This window comes from Camelus dromedarius, chromosome 10 (genome assembly GCF_036321535.1).
Source record: "Camelus dromedarius isolate mCamDro1 chromosome 10, mCamDro1.pat, whole genome shotgun sequence".
Lineage (NCBI taxonomy): Eukaryota > Metazoa > Chordata > Mammalia > Artiodactyla > Camelidae > Camelus > Camelus dromedarius.
Genome location: NC_087445.1, coordinates 23,421,119 through 23,439,521, shown reverse-complemented (window position 1 = coordinate 23,439,521; position 18,403 = coordinate 23,421,119). Strand labels below are relative to the sequence as shown.

General features: G+C 39.7%; 1 protein-coding gene across 6 annotated transcripts in view; it reads right to left on the bottom strand.

The window, feature by feature from the left end:
* Nucleotides 1-18,403, bottom strand: part of TTC39B (tetratricopeptide repeat domain 39B) — a 198,622-nt gene that overhangs the window by 54,798 nt on the left and 125,421 nt on the right. For 4 of the 6 annotated variants that reach the window (XM_064490195.1, XM_031449696.2, XM_031449698.2 and 1 more), the window contains 3 exons: nt 12,968-13,063; nt 10,738-10,836; nt 2,222-2,332 (listed from right to left, as the gene is read on the bottom strand). In XM_064490195.1, coding sequence (XP_064346265.1) covers nt 2,222-2,332; nt 10,738-10,836; nt 12,968-13,063 — 306 coding nt within the window. The remainder of the gene's footprint in view (nt 1-2,221; nt 2,333-10,737; nt 10,837-12,967; nt 13,064-18,403) is intronic. The other 2 variants (XM_031449700.2, XM_031449701.2) reach the window with 1 other exon arrangement.

Sequence of the window (18,403 nt, the reverse complement as noted above, 5' to 3'; positions counted from 1 at the left end):
GCACCAGGGACTTTTCCAATTCAAGCCCACAGGGGCAGCAGGAAACATTCCAGGCTGAAGCGGAATGTGATGTGTGCTTTTCCCTGTTCCACCACAAGGGGGCAGCCTGCCAATTCATTTCCTAGACAGTGTTTCAAAGCAAATCGATTTTTCCCAGTGGAACAAGCAGTGTACTGTCTTTAGCTCTGAAGTAAGTGCTCAAATAAAGGCCGCTGAAAAGCTATTTTGTGGCAGAGAAATTCTGATGTGGTTTTTGAAAGATAAGGCTTGTTTAAAATCAACTCCCCTCTCCCAGCCACAGGCCATGAGGAAGCAGTATTTTTACAGCAAGTTAGGTCAGCCACAAGGACCCAGACAAAAATCCATGGTAGACGTCATACAGAATCTAATCCCATTATGTGGAAATCCTTAATGAAAGTTCTTGATAATTCTAGTTATCAAATTATCAGTGAGAACTGCTTTGATTCTTAAGGATATTAATTAGTCCTAAAAGATGGCCCACCCCAGGCTCTCAGGCTGTGAAAACATAATTTCTTTTCTCAAAACTTCTCAAGCTATGTTAACTAGTTATTTATAAGATTTAAAACATTAATTCAGGGTTTTGTTTTTAATTCCAATATAATACTGCTGCTCTGCAAAACAAACACAAGCCACATTCTTCTCCCCACTCTGGAGACAGTCTAAACATCCTTTGGTAATCTGCAGTTAGTCCCGAAACAGTGAGGGCACTAGCTAGTCAAAAAAAGAAACAACAACAACAAAAAAACCCACAAGGAGTAAGAGCAGCCCAGAATTAACCAGCAAGGGTGGTTTAAACCTCACATTTTAAACCAAAAGCTTCTCCAAGAGGAAAAAAGTATTCAAGTGGGAAAAACGTATATTTAACAGTGAAACAAACATAAAGATCAGAGAATAGAATTCTTGACTAAATACAGGACTAAGGCATTTATTTTCATTCCATACAATGACCAGCGGGGTGTCCTTGGCAAGGAGAAAAAGAAGACTTTGAAAAACAAAGGAAGAGGCAGGCAGATTGAGAGAGGAGAGACAAGGAGAGAAAGGCAGAGAGAGGGGAGGAGAGAAAGGGGAGGTAGACAGAGGGATATAGACTCAGAAGAGGAAGGGAGGGAGAGAGGTCTGAGGGACTGGAAAGGACAGAGGGCTGGAGACAGGCAAGGCAGAGATTGTGAGACAAGTGTCTGAGACAACACCGGGCAATTTCCTTAGACCAGGGGCTTCGCCATCCACTTTATCATCTGTTCCTAACCTCAGAAATGCTAACTGATCGCAGCTCTTCTAAATCTTAGAATTACCGCAGCCTCAGTAGGTAGGTTAATTTCTAAGATTCAAAGTCAATGACCAGAGTCGTGTCATCTGACTGACTACTCAAAGGAATGTGAGTCCCACTCTTGTGCCCAAGTAACCGTCTTGAAAACTATTATATGAGGTCTAAACTGCAACCAAGTAAGTCACTGTGTCTGAAGGCACGATGGAAACTATAGTCGCGTGCACAGGTAGGGACTGTGGCCAAAGTCAGGCCCAGGAAGAAAGCTCAGCATGGATTTTTGCTGCCACATCATCAAAATTAACGGGTGCTATTAATTGAAGTTAAATTGCTGGGGGGAGAGTACAGCTCAGTGGTAGAGTGTCTGCTTAGCATGCACAAGGTCCTGGGTTCAATCCCCACTACCTCCATTAAAAATAAGCGAATAAATAAATGAACCTAATTACCTCCACCCACCCCCCCAAAAAAGAAATTAAATTGCTGAGCTTGTTTATCACATAAATAGGGAGTCCCAATATCTCTATTATCTTAAACTTCTTCCCAGCATCTGAGACGAGTATGTTTTATTCTCCCCATTCCATTTCAAAGGAAAACTATTCCCAGTGATATTTAAGCTCAAGAGGAATATACATAAAAATATTTCACCAAAGAAAGCAAAATAAAGCATTACAAAACTACAGAGATGACATGATTTGAACAAGTATAGAAATTAAGATAGGAGAAAGAATCAGAAATTCTCGACGAATTAAAGTCTGGAAGATAGATTTCTTAACTGGATATTAAAACTAACGAACACTTAGGGGTTTCAACCAAATTAGCTTATAAATATTCAAGTGGAAATGCAGAAAAGTTAACTGACAAGCATGGCATCAAAGACAGAATCGTCAAAAGCATCTGAAAACATACATTTTATCCCAAAGAAATAAGGTTAATTACCATGGTTGAAGCAATTCTAAGGCATCAGTAAATTTGTTACTTAGAAATAAGTTCAACGCCATTGAGCATTCTTCCAGGCCACTCCTGAGATCCACCTTGGTTGACGGTGACCTAAAGATCAAGAAAAAATACACAGGATTTCTATGATTTTTGCTGTTAGCAAGCTGTTATGGGGGTGAGAGAGAGCATGCGTGTGTGTTTACACTTTGGAGACAGAAGGACAGGCTGAAATTCTAACTCTGCCACTTACCCACTATTTCTTTAATCTCTGGGAACCTGGCTTTCTTATCTGTAAAATGGGAACACCACCTACTTCATGGGGCTGTTTCAAGGATGGAATAAACTGACAAATAATGCTCATAGCAGGCACTAAATAAATGATAGTTGTCTCCCCATCACTCCAAAGACCACAAGTGTAGGAACTACTTCTATTCATGGGAGGTGGGGAACAGAGGTTATTTTGTTTCAGTTTGATTATGTAGGGGAAAGAACTGTGCTTCAGGAGAAAACTGCATTGTCTAAAATCTACAGGAGAGCTCCCCAGGTTATTTGCTCTGGTCATTTGATTCTACGGGAGCTCTCTCAGAACTCTGTAAATTATATGTAACTGATAGCAGTGCAAAATAATTGTTGTCTATAGACATGTGCTAAAAGAGAAACAACAAATAACCAAAATGGAGTCACTTAGGCTAAGCCCAGCCAGGACTTAAACTTAACCTAATTACATTGTCAATCTTCCCCAAGAAGGTGATCTTTAACCAGCCAACCTGGAATTTCTGAATAACACTAGGAAATCCACTAATAGACTCCTTCCACTCCCCTTAGGAGGGGGGCCTAGTCTGAAACAATGCACCCTTTGCTAATAATCTCCTTTTTTCCCCTGGTTCCTCTGCCTTTAAAACCCTTTCCTTTCCTGCAGCCTGACAGAGCTCCCTTCTATTGCTATCTGGGATGCTGCCCAATTCACGAAATGCCTAAGAATGACAATCAGATCTTTAAATTTACTCAGTTGAACTTCTGTTATTTATCACATGTAAATTCTCTCCTGGCCTTTAATTGACTTCCCTCCTCTACTGTGGGAAAAGCTGGTTGTGCCCGAATTTGCACATCCATTTCAACACTCCTTTACTCCATGTAAGTTTGTGCGCCTTCGAGTTCTCCTTTGAATCTGTTTTAACATCTGCCTAGTTCTCTCACTGATTAATGAGTTAAAGTAAAAATTTTAATACATGTTTGCTTTTATATCTGTATGAGTCATGATTTTACCTTTTGAAAACTGTCTTAATTATTTATGATTGATAGAAATTCTGCTCTGTAAAACTAGAGCCATCTTTAAAATGTTTTGTGTAGCAAGTTTTAATAAGAAAATATTTCAGTAAGTCAATGAGCAACTACAATGATTTATTTAAAAGTGCTGAAAGTTGAATTTCCATGCCACCATCCTCTCCAAATTCATTTGTCAAGCGTGAAAACAAAATCCAGCTTGAGTGACTCATCTTCCATGGGTGGGTTCTGAAGGTGCTACAGGGAGCCAGCCACCCTCTGGCCCCAGGTCTTCTCATGGCCGGTTCCCTTTTAGTTCTTCAGATCTCAGCTCAAAAAGCACCAACTCACAGCTGCCTCGCTGACCCCACCCCACCTGCCTCAGTTTTGTTTACATCATGTCACTTGTTACCATCCAAAATATCTTGTGCCTGCCGGACCGCTAGTGCCTTCCGCTGGATCTAGAACATAGTACATGTCAGTAAATATTGTTGAGTGGGCAGATGAATGTTGAAACAGCTCTGGGTAGAAAGAGAATTCCATGCCTACGATCTGAAGGCACCTCTCCTCTTGGAAAAGAGGTTAGCAGGAGAGCTCAGAATTTGTGATGGTTAATTTTATGCATCAACTTGAATGGGTGAAGGGATGTCTAGAGAGCTGGTACAATATTATTTCTCTGTCTGAGAGGGTGTCTCTGGAAGAGATTAGCCTTTGAGTTGGTGAACTGAGTGATGGGTTTCCCCAAGCTAGGTGGGCATCAGCCAATCCGTTGAGGGCCACCACAGAACAAAAAGGCAGAGGACAAGTGAATTCGTGACCGCCTTCTGTTTGAGCTGGGACATCCATCTTCTGCTCTCTTGTGCTGCTGCTTCCGAGGCCTTCAGACTCAGACTGAAATGCATCACTAGCTTTCCTGGTTCTGCAGCTTACAGACGTGGACCATGGGACTTCTCGGCCTCCATAATCAAGTCAGCCAATTCCCATGATCAATCAATCAATCAATCGATCAATCTCTCTCTCTCTGTGTGTCTCTCTCTCAATATATCTTTTTGTTTTGTTTCTCTGGAGAACCTTGACTAATAACATTACAGAACTGCTTTGCCCTTGAGTTTCCAGTGAAAGAAGAGGTCAAATTAAAATGCTAGGAGTTCACAAACCTCTCTAAGGAACATTTTTCACAATAAAGTTGCTTACACCTCCCACAGAAGTCCATCACCAAATTCTGTCATGTTACTTCCTGAACGTCTCCTGCATTTATCCTGTTCCACCTCCACTACCCAGTCTATGTTAGCTGTCATTTGCTGCCTGGTGTCTACAGACACATCTCTCCCCTACTTCCTCCACCACCACCCCCATCAAATCTCTACCTAGAATTCATTCAAGTACTATTTCTGGAGCTCGAACTACGTGCCAGGCACTCAGTGAACAAGACACACAGGATTCTGGGTTGTCAAAGACCTTTCATGCTCCTGGGGAGGGAGGGCAGACTTGAGCAAGACCAGTAACTGAGATCATCTCAGACTGGGATAATTAGGCCAGGAAAGAAGCTGGTTTGCGGAGGGGAATGGGGAGAAGGCCAACATTAATGAGGATGGTCATGGAAAGGTCTCTAACAGGGTGACACCTGAGCACTGGAGAACGGAAGCACCATGGGGATATCTAGGTTGAGGGGAGAAGAGGAGACTAAGCTGGGAATGTGGTGAGCCAGGCAGAAAGTGGGAGGAAAGCAGGCAGAAACCAGAAACCAGAAACCATAGTGGCAGAGAAGATGGATTTTACTCTAAGAACAAAGGGAAGTTTTTAGCTCAGAAATCCCACTCCCTTTCTTTTTCCTTTTTGGTGGGGGGAGATTATTAGGTTTATTTGCTTATTTTATTTTTTTTAGAGGAGGTACTGGGGATTGAACCCAGGACCTCATGCATGCTAAGCATGTGCTCTACCACTAAGCTATACCCTCTCCCCCCTACTCCCTTTCTAATAGCGTCTTTCCTCCAACCATTCGGTTTTCCACTGTCATCTCTCACCTGTCCTCTTAAGCGCCACTCCCACCAGCTCTCTGGGAGTACAGCTCATCCTTTATTACCAGGAAATGGGCCATGAACAGATACCAGTCTCCTTGCCAAACAAATCACCACCTGTGCATCTCAGCCGGCCACGCTGGCCCCTGGGAGGATACACTTGCAAGCTCAGCTCAGAGGGAGAAATGAAAGTAGGCGCTGAGCACCTCCAAACACCGTGACCAGAACCCTTCTAGCATTTTAGTGACACGTTCACATGAAATTGACACCTCATCCCCTCCCAGAATACTGGTGTGACCGTGGGTTCTACAACAACTGACCAAGACAGCAAGTTTAATCTCGACCAGGACTTCTCAAACACGTCTTGGAGTCAGGTGTTCTCTCCATTTCTGCTGCCATCACATTAACTGAGACTATTACCACCTCAAGTCTGAATTGTGAAACAGTCCGCAAGAATGCCTTCCTATTCCTTGCTTTGCTTATGGGGCTCTCAAACTTCAGCGTGCATTTGACTCACCAGAGGGCAGGTTAAACCATACTGCTGCACCCCACCACCAGTTTCCGACTCAGTAGGCCTGGGGCAGGCCCAACAAGTTCCCAGATAATACTAATTTTGCTGTAATTCATCCTGGATACCATTCTCAGATGACTCTTCCTAAAACAGATTTCAATCAGACTGTCCCCTTAAATTATGAACCTCCAATGGCTGCCCACACCTACCACATGAGGTTCAAACCCTTCTGCCCAGCCCCACCACACCTGTCCGCCCAGACTACAGTGATGAGTATGACTATTTAAAAACAGCCGAGTATCTCCACGAGGCTCATCCACATGGCATCCTCCTCCTCTTCAAGCCTGATGAGGTGGGATGAAAATTCCTGGACCGGAAATCAGAAGTCAGCATTGCCATTCACTAGCCTGTGATCTTCAGAAAGTCACTTAACTTCCTGAGCCCATTGCCTCATCATTGAAATGGCCTCCCATTTCACCATGAGTGCAAGAGAACAAAGGCAGTGCTTGTGAGTATGCTTGGTGAACTGTCAAAGCCTATGCAAATTAACAACCACGGGTATAATTCTGCAAAAGCTGCAAGTGCCCGGCCCAGCCCAGAGGGACTGCACACTCACAGTCTTGATTGTCAGAGCCCCACCCAGGTGCCTCTCTTAATATATAACTTTGGTAAAGTGAAGACTCTTTCTTCCTGTTTCTGATTTAGAAGATGTGTTCATTTAAAGGTAAAAGATATTTTTAAAAGGAACAATATCTAAAATAATAACCTGTTTCTTTATCTAAGCAATTGTGTAGCACAAGTTAGCAATCATGGCAGTGGGGAAAGAACAAAATGCCAATATGGAGGATAAAGGCCGAATAAAGTATGTTCAGAACATCTGAAGCATTATTTGTTAAGAAGTTTTTCTCATTAAAACCTTAGTAGCTATGAGGGCAAACAGAAGCGAAAACCCAGCCCTTTGTAACATAAAGGTTATACTCCTTATAGGATAATCAACACATCAGAACTCTTATATTTATGAAGATTTGAGGAGGGGGGAGGGGAGAATAGGGCTACTGTGGATCAAGCTAGCAGCAGGCAGACAGGAATCTGGATTCTTTGCTAAGTACATCCAGAGAAAGTTTTACTTTATTCAGGAGCCCAGGAGCCCCTTTGCTTCAAGACCCTCCATCAACGATTACTCATATGTACTGCTTCCACTGAAACTGTGGTCCTAGATAACCAGATCTCAGACTCCCAATGCCATTTTCAGTTCTTTACCTGGGGAGTTCGTTTCTACCCTCCGAGGACTCACAGTTTATACTGACACTATGGTGGGTAGAGAGATAACTGGGGACTTTTTTCTCCTCTTTCCAAATTACTTGGACTCTGTTTATGTTACTCATCGGATGCAAATTTGATCTATAAAAATTTTTTTAATTTAAACATAAAAGTAATGTTATAAAGAAAAAAGTCTTATCTCTACCAGCTGGATAACCTTGAACAATTCACTCTACCTCCCTAGGTTTCCGCTTCCTACTTTACAAGGTAGTTATAAAGGTCAGGTTAAGCACGTGGAAATCTAAGTATAATGAATTCTGTATACTGAGGCACTAGTACAATTACCTAGGAGGGTCAAATTGCCCAGCCTCACCTGCCTGATAAGAACCACACACACACTCATCCTTTCTGACCTGGCAAAGTTTCTCCATACTTTGCTCGTAACCTGATGACTCACTCTTAACCTTGTTAACTGTGAGAACTATTAAAGAAAAGGCAGAGAGGAGATTTTTATGATTCGTGTTAAAATGAACAGAAGTCTAAGAAACCAACAGATAATAATGCTGTACATTTAAGTTCCTGTAAATTACTCCTTACATTTCATTTGCCTTTTTTACTTGATAAATCAATTATTTAAAATAAGGGCACACCCAAATAGTTACTCACATTTTAAAACTGTCCAAAAGCGTCTCTACTACGAACTTCTTTTAAATCCATTTCTATGTAATAAAGGCTCAGTAGTAATTGGTGAGTATGGGGAATGTTGACTAGTTACCTGGGAAACACGCAGGTGAGTTGGAAAGCAACAGCTGTGAGGGAGAAATATTTCCCCTCACTCCTGAGATTCCCCTGGTGGGGAACTCAGTTGGATAACCATCCCGGACCCCCACCTCTTCATTCCTCTCCTGGGAAAGGAGCCATCTGACTGGGCACAAGTGACCCAGCCCCTTCCTGTAGGGAAGGCGGACCCGTAACAGTCTATGCTCTCCACACAGCAGTGAGCTGGGAAGGGCGGTCTCGACTCCACCACGTCACCATCCTCACAAGGGAAGCTGGCAAGTGAGAACCTAAATTTTACTCAGACGTGTGTCAAAAGCCCATTTCTCCATGCATCTAGTCTACATCCTCCAATATAGTCTTTAAGAATAATAAAGCTGAGAGTTTGACCGCTATTGATCTGACCCCATTACCAATATCTCAGCTGGCTCTAGACTTGGGCCAAAAAGAGACAGTTCTTCTGAAGAAAGAACTAAACACTCAAGGATGTGCAGGCACAGAATGGCAGCAGGGTAAGAGAGTACTCTGCAGAGACTTTTACCAACATGTGTAGGAGTCTTGAGGGTTCTTTCCCAAGTAAATCCAGGATCCCATGTTCCCAAGAGCTCCAGGCCAACACGTGTCAGCTGTGTGACTCTGGGGGGCAGCTGCGTCCGGACAAGCAGACGACGGAGCTCCTGGCATAGGGCCTTGTTAACTGTCCAGGGGAGAGGAGGCACCCGGCACGCTCACAGTCCACGGTGGGCTGTGCAGGGCGGTGAACTTGTAGGCAAGTTACCTAACCTCTCCAACGCTCTGTTTCCTCATCTATAAAAGGTGTATGAGGATATGACAGTATCTCCTCAACAGGTACTAACACTGAAGAGATAACATACGGTCAAAATGCTACTAAATAATTCATTAAAAGGAACAGATAAATGCTATTATTTTTAAAAGAATACAAGTGGCTAGTCTCTCCTTGTGTGAATAATGTGCTCGTCCTTCAGAACCAGACGGGCTCGCAGAGTTCTGATCCAAAACCACTCCACAGTGGTGCTGCAGTGCTTCACATCATGTCTGCTTTGGTAGATCTATCAACTAACAGCAAGAGTGGAGCTTTGATCAATTGTTTTTAAAAAGCACTTAGTCTACAAAACCAAAACATAAGAAGAAGGAGGTCAAAGAAAGCTAGGCTGAACTCAACATAATAATGTCTGGGTTATCTGTCCTGCATTCCTTTTTTTTTTTTTTTTTTCTCATTGTGGTAGCATACACATAATACAAAATTGACCATCTGAACTGTTTTCAAGTGCATTGTTCAGTAGCATTAAGGATAGCACCTTGTTGTTGCAACCAACCTCCAAGACTTTCTCATCTTCCAAAACTGAGACCTTACACCCATTAAACAGTAACTCTCTCTATGCTGCATTATCTACTAAACAATCCAAGAGAGGTTTCCCCTTTTCTCTCACAAGCTCCTCTTCAAAATTTGGCCATACCTCAATGATTTAGCCATTTGAAAACTTCATCCCACTAAACAGTCTCTAGAACTCAGCCTCCTGAGTGACCAGAACTCCCTGCACACCTCTGGGATTCTCCAACACCAGCCTTCATCAAGGGATAAAGCTGTGCCCACACTGAGCTGACAGGCTAGGCTTGGTAAGTGAAGTATAACAAAGTCTGTAAAAGGTTTGCTCTCCATTCCTTGAATCCGGACACCCTTGACCTCTGTTCTACTTCCTGCTTTTGACAAATTTTTCAAGTAGATCAAGAAGACAAAATACACTTTGTCTTAGTGATTGAAAAGTGGGCAACCTTGGCATCGTTCCATGTCCCATGGAAGACCAAACAACATGTCTCTCAACTCTAATAAAAAGATACAGTAAAAAAAAAAAAAAAATACAGTAAGAGGAGGAAATGATGGGAAGGCTCTGGACCAGGGTGGAAAGTCTTTCCTCGTTTTTCTAAAAGTGACTTTAATACAGCTGCTTCTGTGTGACAACTAGTGTGTCAACAGATCTAAAGTGATGAACACAAAACTTACAAGTGTCTGAAACTTTGTCACTGGTGCCCTGTAAGAACACCAGCAGTAACTCAAGCTCAAAGAGTTTCAGAGTTGCAAGGCAATTTAATTAGCCATATACCCTTCTGGGCATCAGCATCCTTATGTGGAAAGATTCTTACCTGGCTCTTTCAAGTTGAAGTACAATCAAAAGAAACCATGGCTGTCAAAACACTTTGTAAGATTAAACAAATGAGAAGGATTATAAGCAGGGAGGCAAATGGTTCATTAAAGATGCTCCGGCCGTAGTGGAGGAGGATATAGTTCAGTGGTAAAGGACATGCTTAGCGTGCATGAGGTCCTGAGTTCAATCCCCAGTACCGTCATTTATAAATAAATAAATAAATCTAATTACTTCCTCCCCAAAAGAAAAAAGAAACAAAGTAGCAGAAAAAAAGGGGGGGAAAAAAAAAAGATGCCCTGGCCAGGAAATGGGAAGACAGAGCATCAGGAAGCAATTCACTACCTGGCTGAAGCACCTTGGGTATGTCATTTGTCATCCAAGATTGTTCATTTGTTAAATAGTGACCAGCTCACTCCCTGACTGTCTCACAGCTTTGTCTGTGGAGCAAACAGTCACATGAGGAGTAAGCAACACATCAGGTCAGGTGCTGCTACTCTCTACACAGTCCAACTACCCACATACTTGCTCAAGTTTGAAGCACTGCTCAACTCGGCAGGTGTCCTTCTGGGCTGCTCCACAATAAATTTACAAGTGCTTGTTTTTACAAATGCATTAGAAGACCTGTTGATTAAAAGGCAGAGTAGGAATTTTTTAATTTTTTTAAGAAAAATTTAATTTTAAAATGAAACCTACAAATGCTAAGACTATACTGGAAGATGCCTTTACACTATTTCTTACATTTCCCTGTTTCTGCCTTTATATATCTTTAACCTCTTCCTCTCTGCCCCCTTTCCAACTCAGAAACACACACAAATCTCACTCATTTCTACTTAAAGTCAAACCTGCAAAAAAAAAGATAACTTCCTCTTGATTTTGTTTTCTCTCCTGAACTTCTCCCACCCCTTCTCGTCAGGGACAATAGCTTCAAAAAGGCATTGACTCTCACTATTCCTACACCCCAACTCCATTCATCTTCAGCCACTGCAGCTTGGCTCCCACCCCAATTTCCTTGAAACCCTCCAAGCGAATGGTCTCTGATGACCTAACTACAGGACATAAAGGAAGCTTTTCAGTCTATATCCCTGTAGACCTCTTTGCAACACGTGGCTCTGTTACCCTTATTCCAGAACATGCCTCTCCCCGAACCCCTTGTTCATCCTGCAGCCGCATCTCACTGCAACTTCCTGTCCCTCACATCTCCACAGTGCTTGACTGAACTCATTCCATCAGTTGTTCCTCCGATGTCTGTGTTCCTGAAGCTTCCTTTCTCCACCCTCTTCTCGTTTGTTTTGCTGTTTTTGGAAATGGCGTGTACTGCTCATGCCTCCCACAGCTATACACCTGCTGAAGACTCCCAGCGTACCAATCAAGCTGGGAGCTCTGTCTCTGAATGCTCACCCTTTATTTGTCACTGCTTTCAGTAATATTTTTAAATTTATTTTATTTCAGCTTTCAAACTCAGCATTATAAATGCTGACGCAGTGGTTACCTAGGAAACTATCAGATGGGTTAGAGGACAACTATGAGAGAAGAATACAGATTTCTGAAGATAGCTCAGATTTCCATGAGCAGAGACATATGGAATACAAAAGTAATAGTGGAAAATAAATGCCTTCAGATCCTTGGGTGTTATTTTCAACTTCATCTCCACTCCTCAATCCCTATAATACTGTACCCCTTGCATATATCGTGAGGGCTGAATCCTAAGACAAACTGCCAAGTCCATGAATATTTTGAACATACTCAAAAATAGCTGAAATTTCAAATGCAAAATCTAAAATGCTAAAGACGTGCTGTATAATTTAAGGTTTAATAAACCTATAAGGATGGATGGAAAGCACTTTCTTGTGGTACTAAAATAAAGCTTTCACAGAGTTAGTTGCCTTAATAACAGAGAAAGGAACAACTTACTTATGCAAAAAGAGACAACTGGCTAAAATGATTCTAAAATGGGCAGAAAGGAACAGTACTCAGCAGTCAAATATGATATTATAAAAATATTTAGTGAAAAGGAAAAATGTCATCACATATTACACTTTAAAAAGCAGGTCACAAAATAGTATAATTAATACCCCAATTAAGCAAAAAAACTGTAATATCTCTACATAAGAAGAGAAAAAGAAAGGACACACACCAAAAAGCTAATTGTGGTGACGATAATATGTATTTTATCTCTCCTTTGTGCTTTTCTATATTTCCTGCATTTTCTACAAGGAATGGTTCTTAAAATGCACTTTTAAGCCAACGTTACAAGAAGAATGTAAGTAGAAAAATCATCATAATACAATATTCAATGAAAAACATATGGCTACATTCATACAAAGGAGCATGTGCCCAGGGGAAAGACTGGAATGAAATGCACCAAAATTCTAACAGTCTGTGTTAACATGCTCATAATTCTTCTTTCCTCCATCTCTCCCAATGCTTGGCAATGTGGTTATGTTATTTTATAATAAAATTAATAGTTAAAATTTTCTAAGATAAAAAAGGCTCAAAGGGGAGTTGTGCGCCAAGAGCTGAACTGAGTTTTGTTTTTCCTTTATGTAACAGTGCCTCCTATTCACTACATCCCTTAGCAGCTCCCAGTCACCCTCCCTAATTTGTAAGGTGGGCAGTACATCTGCCCGGGGTTCTTCCCCACCCCACCAGTTAGTAAAACACAAAGCCCCACTCTAACATCAACGTCACAAGTCATCAAAGGGATGGACTTCTCTCCCCGGTCCCCCAGGAATACCCACACCCGCTTCCTGACCTTTTCACATTAGATGTTCGATGCTGTCCAGATGCCTGTCTTGTATCAAATGATGAGAAATGTTGGCTGCTTGTTGCCATATCCACTCGGGAAGGCCTGTTAATGAAAAGGCAGTGAGGTTTGTATTTCTTTGTCTTGTAAGAGAAGTCTACACACATTCAAGTACAAAACACAAGCTCTTCAATTATTTAAAATATCTCACCTCCTTTCTCAATTTTGAAAATCAAATAGCAAAATCTACTCAGTTACGTGGTGAACATTCCTGAAATACAGCCCCAATACAATAAACTTATTTTTCTTTCTATTCTAGTACACAAAAAAGAAATTAATTGCAATCACCCCCAAAGCTGTCTACCCAAAACAGCATTGTAACTTGTCGATATCCTTCCAGCTCTTTCCCAAGTAAATCTATACATATATTATTATATTTTATTGAAATGGAATATTATTGCAGGGAAGGAAAAAGCTTTTATCAACCCTCATAGGGTTCCTGGCTGGGTCTGAAAATTAAGCTGACAAAGATAGATCCACAAGAGTAAAGCATATATATTTGACTGAATTTTTACATGTACATGGGAGCCTTCCTAAGAGAATGAAGACCCAAAGAAGTGGCCAGAGCAGGAATATTTTAAACTTCTTAGATCAAGAAACAACACAACAACAAATTTGTGAAGAACTGGCAGGACACAGGGGTTGGGCTAGGGGTAAATGGTGAAGAAATAACTAGGAAAAAAAGGGTGAATTTAACAAGGTTTGTTTGTAGACTCTCGGAGCTCTAAGAATCTATCTCTAGTACAAAGAGAATTGATGTCCTGCCTTTGGGCAGAAGGGAGAACTTTTTCAGTGTTTACTGCTTCTTGATTGCCTTTGGCTCAAAATGATTTTTATGTCAAAGAGGCATACGTATTTTGGGATAAGATATTCTGGTTTCATTCATTACATGCTTAATGTATCCTGAATCCTTTCTTCTCAATCAATATGGAGTTGCTCTCTCATAGTCACTGTCTGTATAGCATTCTACTGAATAGAGGTAACATAATTTGTTACTTATCTTTCATTTTGAGATACGTTCTTTTCTCCCAATGTTTTATCATTACAAACAATATTGCAATAGGCCCCCTTTAACTCACTTACCTGAGTATTTCCTAACAATAAATTCTGTAGTTAAAGGGCATGTATCTTACATTCAAAAAACATTGCATAGACACCACAGAATGCTGAGCTATTAACATTGAGGAGGTGGAGAACGACCTTGTTTACAGAATCTTAGGCAACTTCATTGACCCAGTTACCTCACAGACACACATGGAGGCAGGTATACTGGACAGAAGGAAATTTCCACTGAGTTTAAGAATAAGCCCCACCCTGCACTGTAATAGAATCAACAAGTTCCCGCCTCCATTCATCTTAACTGTACACAAGCCACAGAGAAGAAAGGAATGTGTTATTGACTTTCCCTTTAGAGAGGCTTTTTAAAAATTTTACTTCTTTTTCTTAAAGCGTAATTGGTTTACAATGCTGTGTTAGTTGCAGGTATACAGCAAAGTGATTCAGTTATACATATACATATACATATTCTTTTTCAGATTCTTTTCCATTATAGGTTATTTCAAGATATTGAATATAGTTCCCTGTGCTGTACAGTAGGTCTTTGTTGTTAATCTATTTTATATATGGCAGTGTGTACATGTTAATCCCAAACTCCTAATTTATCCCTCCCCGCAGCCCTTTCCCCTTTGGTAACCATAGTTTGTTTTCTATGTCTGTGAGTCTATTTCTGGTTTGTAAATAAGCTCATTTGTATCATTTTTTTTAGATTCTACGTATTAGTGATATCATATGGCATTTGTCTTTCTCTGACTTACTTCACTTACTATGATAATCTCTAGATCCATCCACGTTGATACAAATGGCATTATTTCACTCTTTTTATGGCTGAGTAATACTCAATTGTGTGTGTATATATATACACACACCACAACATCTTTATCCAGTCATCTGTCGATGGACATTTAGGTTGCTTCCAAGTCTTGGCTATAGTAAATAGTGCTGCTATGAACACTGGGGTGCATGCATACTTTCTCCATAGTGGCTGCACTAACTTACATTCTCACCGCTAGTGTAGGAGGGTTCCTTTTTCTCCACTCCCTCTCCAGTATTTATTATTTGTAGACTTTTTAATGATGGCCATTCTGACTGCTGTGACACGATACCTCATTATAGTTTTTTGATTTGCATTTCTCTAATAATTGGCGATACTGATCATGTTTTCATGTGAGAGGCTTATTTTTTTAATTCTATGATGTCAATGCCCTTATTGTACATTAAGTTGAGTTTGATTATATTCTACCTTTCAGATTTCCCAATACTCTGTAATATTTTATATTCAAAATTCATCTTGTCTTGAACATATCAAGTTACCTAAATTGTACCCATTAGGTTCAGGGAAAATCAAAGTTCTTTTTACAAAGGTGGTTGGGTGTGGGTGGTGAGAGGGAAGAAAACTCCATAGATAAGGGAAAATGTAGTTTGAAGGCAGGTTATTTTCCATCACAAGAACTTTTTACCAGGAGAACGAGACAGTGCTAAGCATGCAGGTAAACCAGACTCTAGGGCAAGGACTGTCATCTTCCTTTATAAGAAGAGAAAGAGGAAAAGACGTATTTAAAGAGCTGTCGACACTTTCAGACCATTCTTGCCCATCTGTTCTCTTACGGATTCATTTATAAGGGCTAGAAAAACATGGTCTCTGAAATGTACTGTAAAAATGTCCCCATTTCTCATTTGTCTTATCTTTAATTTTTAAATTCTCCCCAATATTGAAATTTTTATTTAATCAAAACTAATCATTTCCCTTTCAGATATCTGATTTTAAGGGCATACTTAGAAAAAAACTTTTCCTCCACAAAGATTATATAACATAATTTTACCAGTGCTGCTTACTTTTTAATACTTAATGTGTTGAGATCCATTTATAATTTGAGGATGGTATGAGGTAATGCTATGCATTTTTCTTAATCTGTTGCCATTTTTCCCAAGATAATTTTTAAAAGACCACATCTTTTCTCCAATGGTTTGGCATACCATATATATAAAACATTAAAACGTACTAAGTTCTGCTAAAACCAAGTCTGTTGTGCCAGGTAAATGTTGCATGTTTCAAAGCTACAATTATAGTGTCTTTTCCAGGCACAGTAGACTTGAATTTAGCAGAACTAAATAATCATTAATAAGACAATCCCAGATTTTATTCATTTTTCCTGAGGTATAAAAATTTAGTTTTTTATGCTTTTATGTATATGCACATAAAGTCCCAGAAATTCTATAGTATTTTTTAAATTATATTAATATCACATAAGTATATCATATTACAAACTGACTTTTTATTCAATAGTATTTTTATATAGACCTAATTTGCTCATTGAACCTACTACCTAGTATTATATCAAGAACCTGTTTTCTCGTATTTCAATGAGAAATGTTTGAAACACACATAGAAAATAAAATAACACACAAGTATATCTGGAATTCACTTTTGTGTACAGTGTAATCTAAATGTAATTGTTTCCCATATGGACAGGCAATTATCCCAACAGCAATAAATAACTTATTCTTCAGCTACTTCTTAGCTTGGAAATAAGACACAAGAAAGACCATGTTTCCACTCAATGCCATCTTGGAGCACTGTCTAACAGACCCACCCAAGGAATGTTTCATTATCTGGGGACATACCTTTGTCTGATTTGCTAATTTCTATTGATTAAGGTCTATATTCTGCAAAATAATAGGTTAACTTGTAGTTTTTTTTGTCTGGTACATAAGCGAATAATTTGGTAAGGTGACGGTTTTATTACCTTGTAAGAGATTAACTAGTTTTGTATATAACAAATCTTATTCAAAAATTCTTTCTTCAGTTCCTCCAAATGCTCTTGGAACAGTTTTACTACCTTGCAGATTTTCTTACTGATAAGTAAATCTCTGACATGTGTTCATGCCATAATTATCATACTCCGACATACTGAATAACACTGCAATCTCTAACACAGGGCGGGTTTCCATACATGCGCAGGGCAATTTCTAGCACTTTTTTGATTCATTCACATATTGGCCTCTCTCTGCATCAGTCACACAATTTTCATTATCATGGCTTTCTTAGACACTATATGCCAACAGGCCAGTCCTCTATTTTAGTAAATGCTCTTTCGGGGGGAGTCTGGGGCTGCTACTGCAACTTCATTCTTATTTATAAATTTTAGAGTCAGTTATTGTAAAGTTACAAGAAAAGTCCTGCTGAGATTTTGACTGGGATTTCATTACATTTTCAGAGATTTTGCAGAGAACTGCAATCTTTACAATATTATATTTTCACATCTCTATATATTTATTCAGGTCTTCTCTTCCTTCCTTCAGTAAAGGAAGAAAATATATATAAAACACTGCACTGAGGTAATGCATCCTTGCAAAAAAGCCATGCTAGGTGTTCCTTATATTGCTTCAATTTTAGAATGTGCACCATCAAAGTAAGCACAGTTATTAAAATTTTAACTGGACAGAATAACTTGTCTGTTCCACTCCTGAGCATAACCTAGATGTTATACTCAGATGCTAGGAAAAAAATGTATTTTTAGCTAGAGAAAAATATTGTTATTGGGTTTACAGAGGCGAAGGAAAACAACACCTCATATTTCAATGACAAGTATTAGTATGCTAGAAAATACGTCCTTATTTTACCCTGATTTTAGTGCTTTAATTTTTCAGTTTTTGAACAGCTTTATTGAGAAATTATTCAGACCGCACAATTCATTCATTTAAAGTATACAGTCACAGGTTTTGAACCTATTCATAGAGGTGTGCAACTATCACCGCAATTTAATTTTACAATATTTTGTCACCCAAAAGAAACACTATATCCGTCTACTAGCAGCCACTACCCATCTTCTTCACCTCTAGTCCTAAAAAACCACTAATCTACTTTCTGTGTGTACACATTTGCACATTTTGGACATTTTATTTTAATGAAATTATATAATATGTGGTCTTTCATGACTGACTTTTGTCCCTTAGTATAATGTTTTCAAGATTCATTTGTGTTGTTGCATATATGAGTACGTCATTTCTTTTTACTGCCAAGAAATGTTCCATTGTATAGATACAACACGTTTTATTTGTCACTTCATTAGTTGATGGATATTTGGGTTACTTCCACTTCCTTGGCTATTATGAATAATGCTGCTATTAACATTCATGTACAAGTTCTTATGTGAACATATATTTCATTTCTCTTGGGTACATACCTAGGGGTATCATTGCTGAATCCTGTAACTGTTTGACATTTTGAAGCACTGCCAGACCATTTTCCAAAGAGACTGTGTGATTTTACATTCCCACCAGTAATGTATAAAAGTTTCAATTTCTCCATCTCCTGGACAACACTTG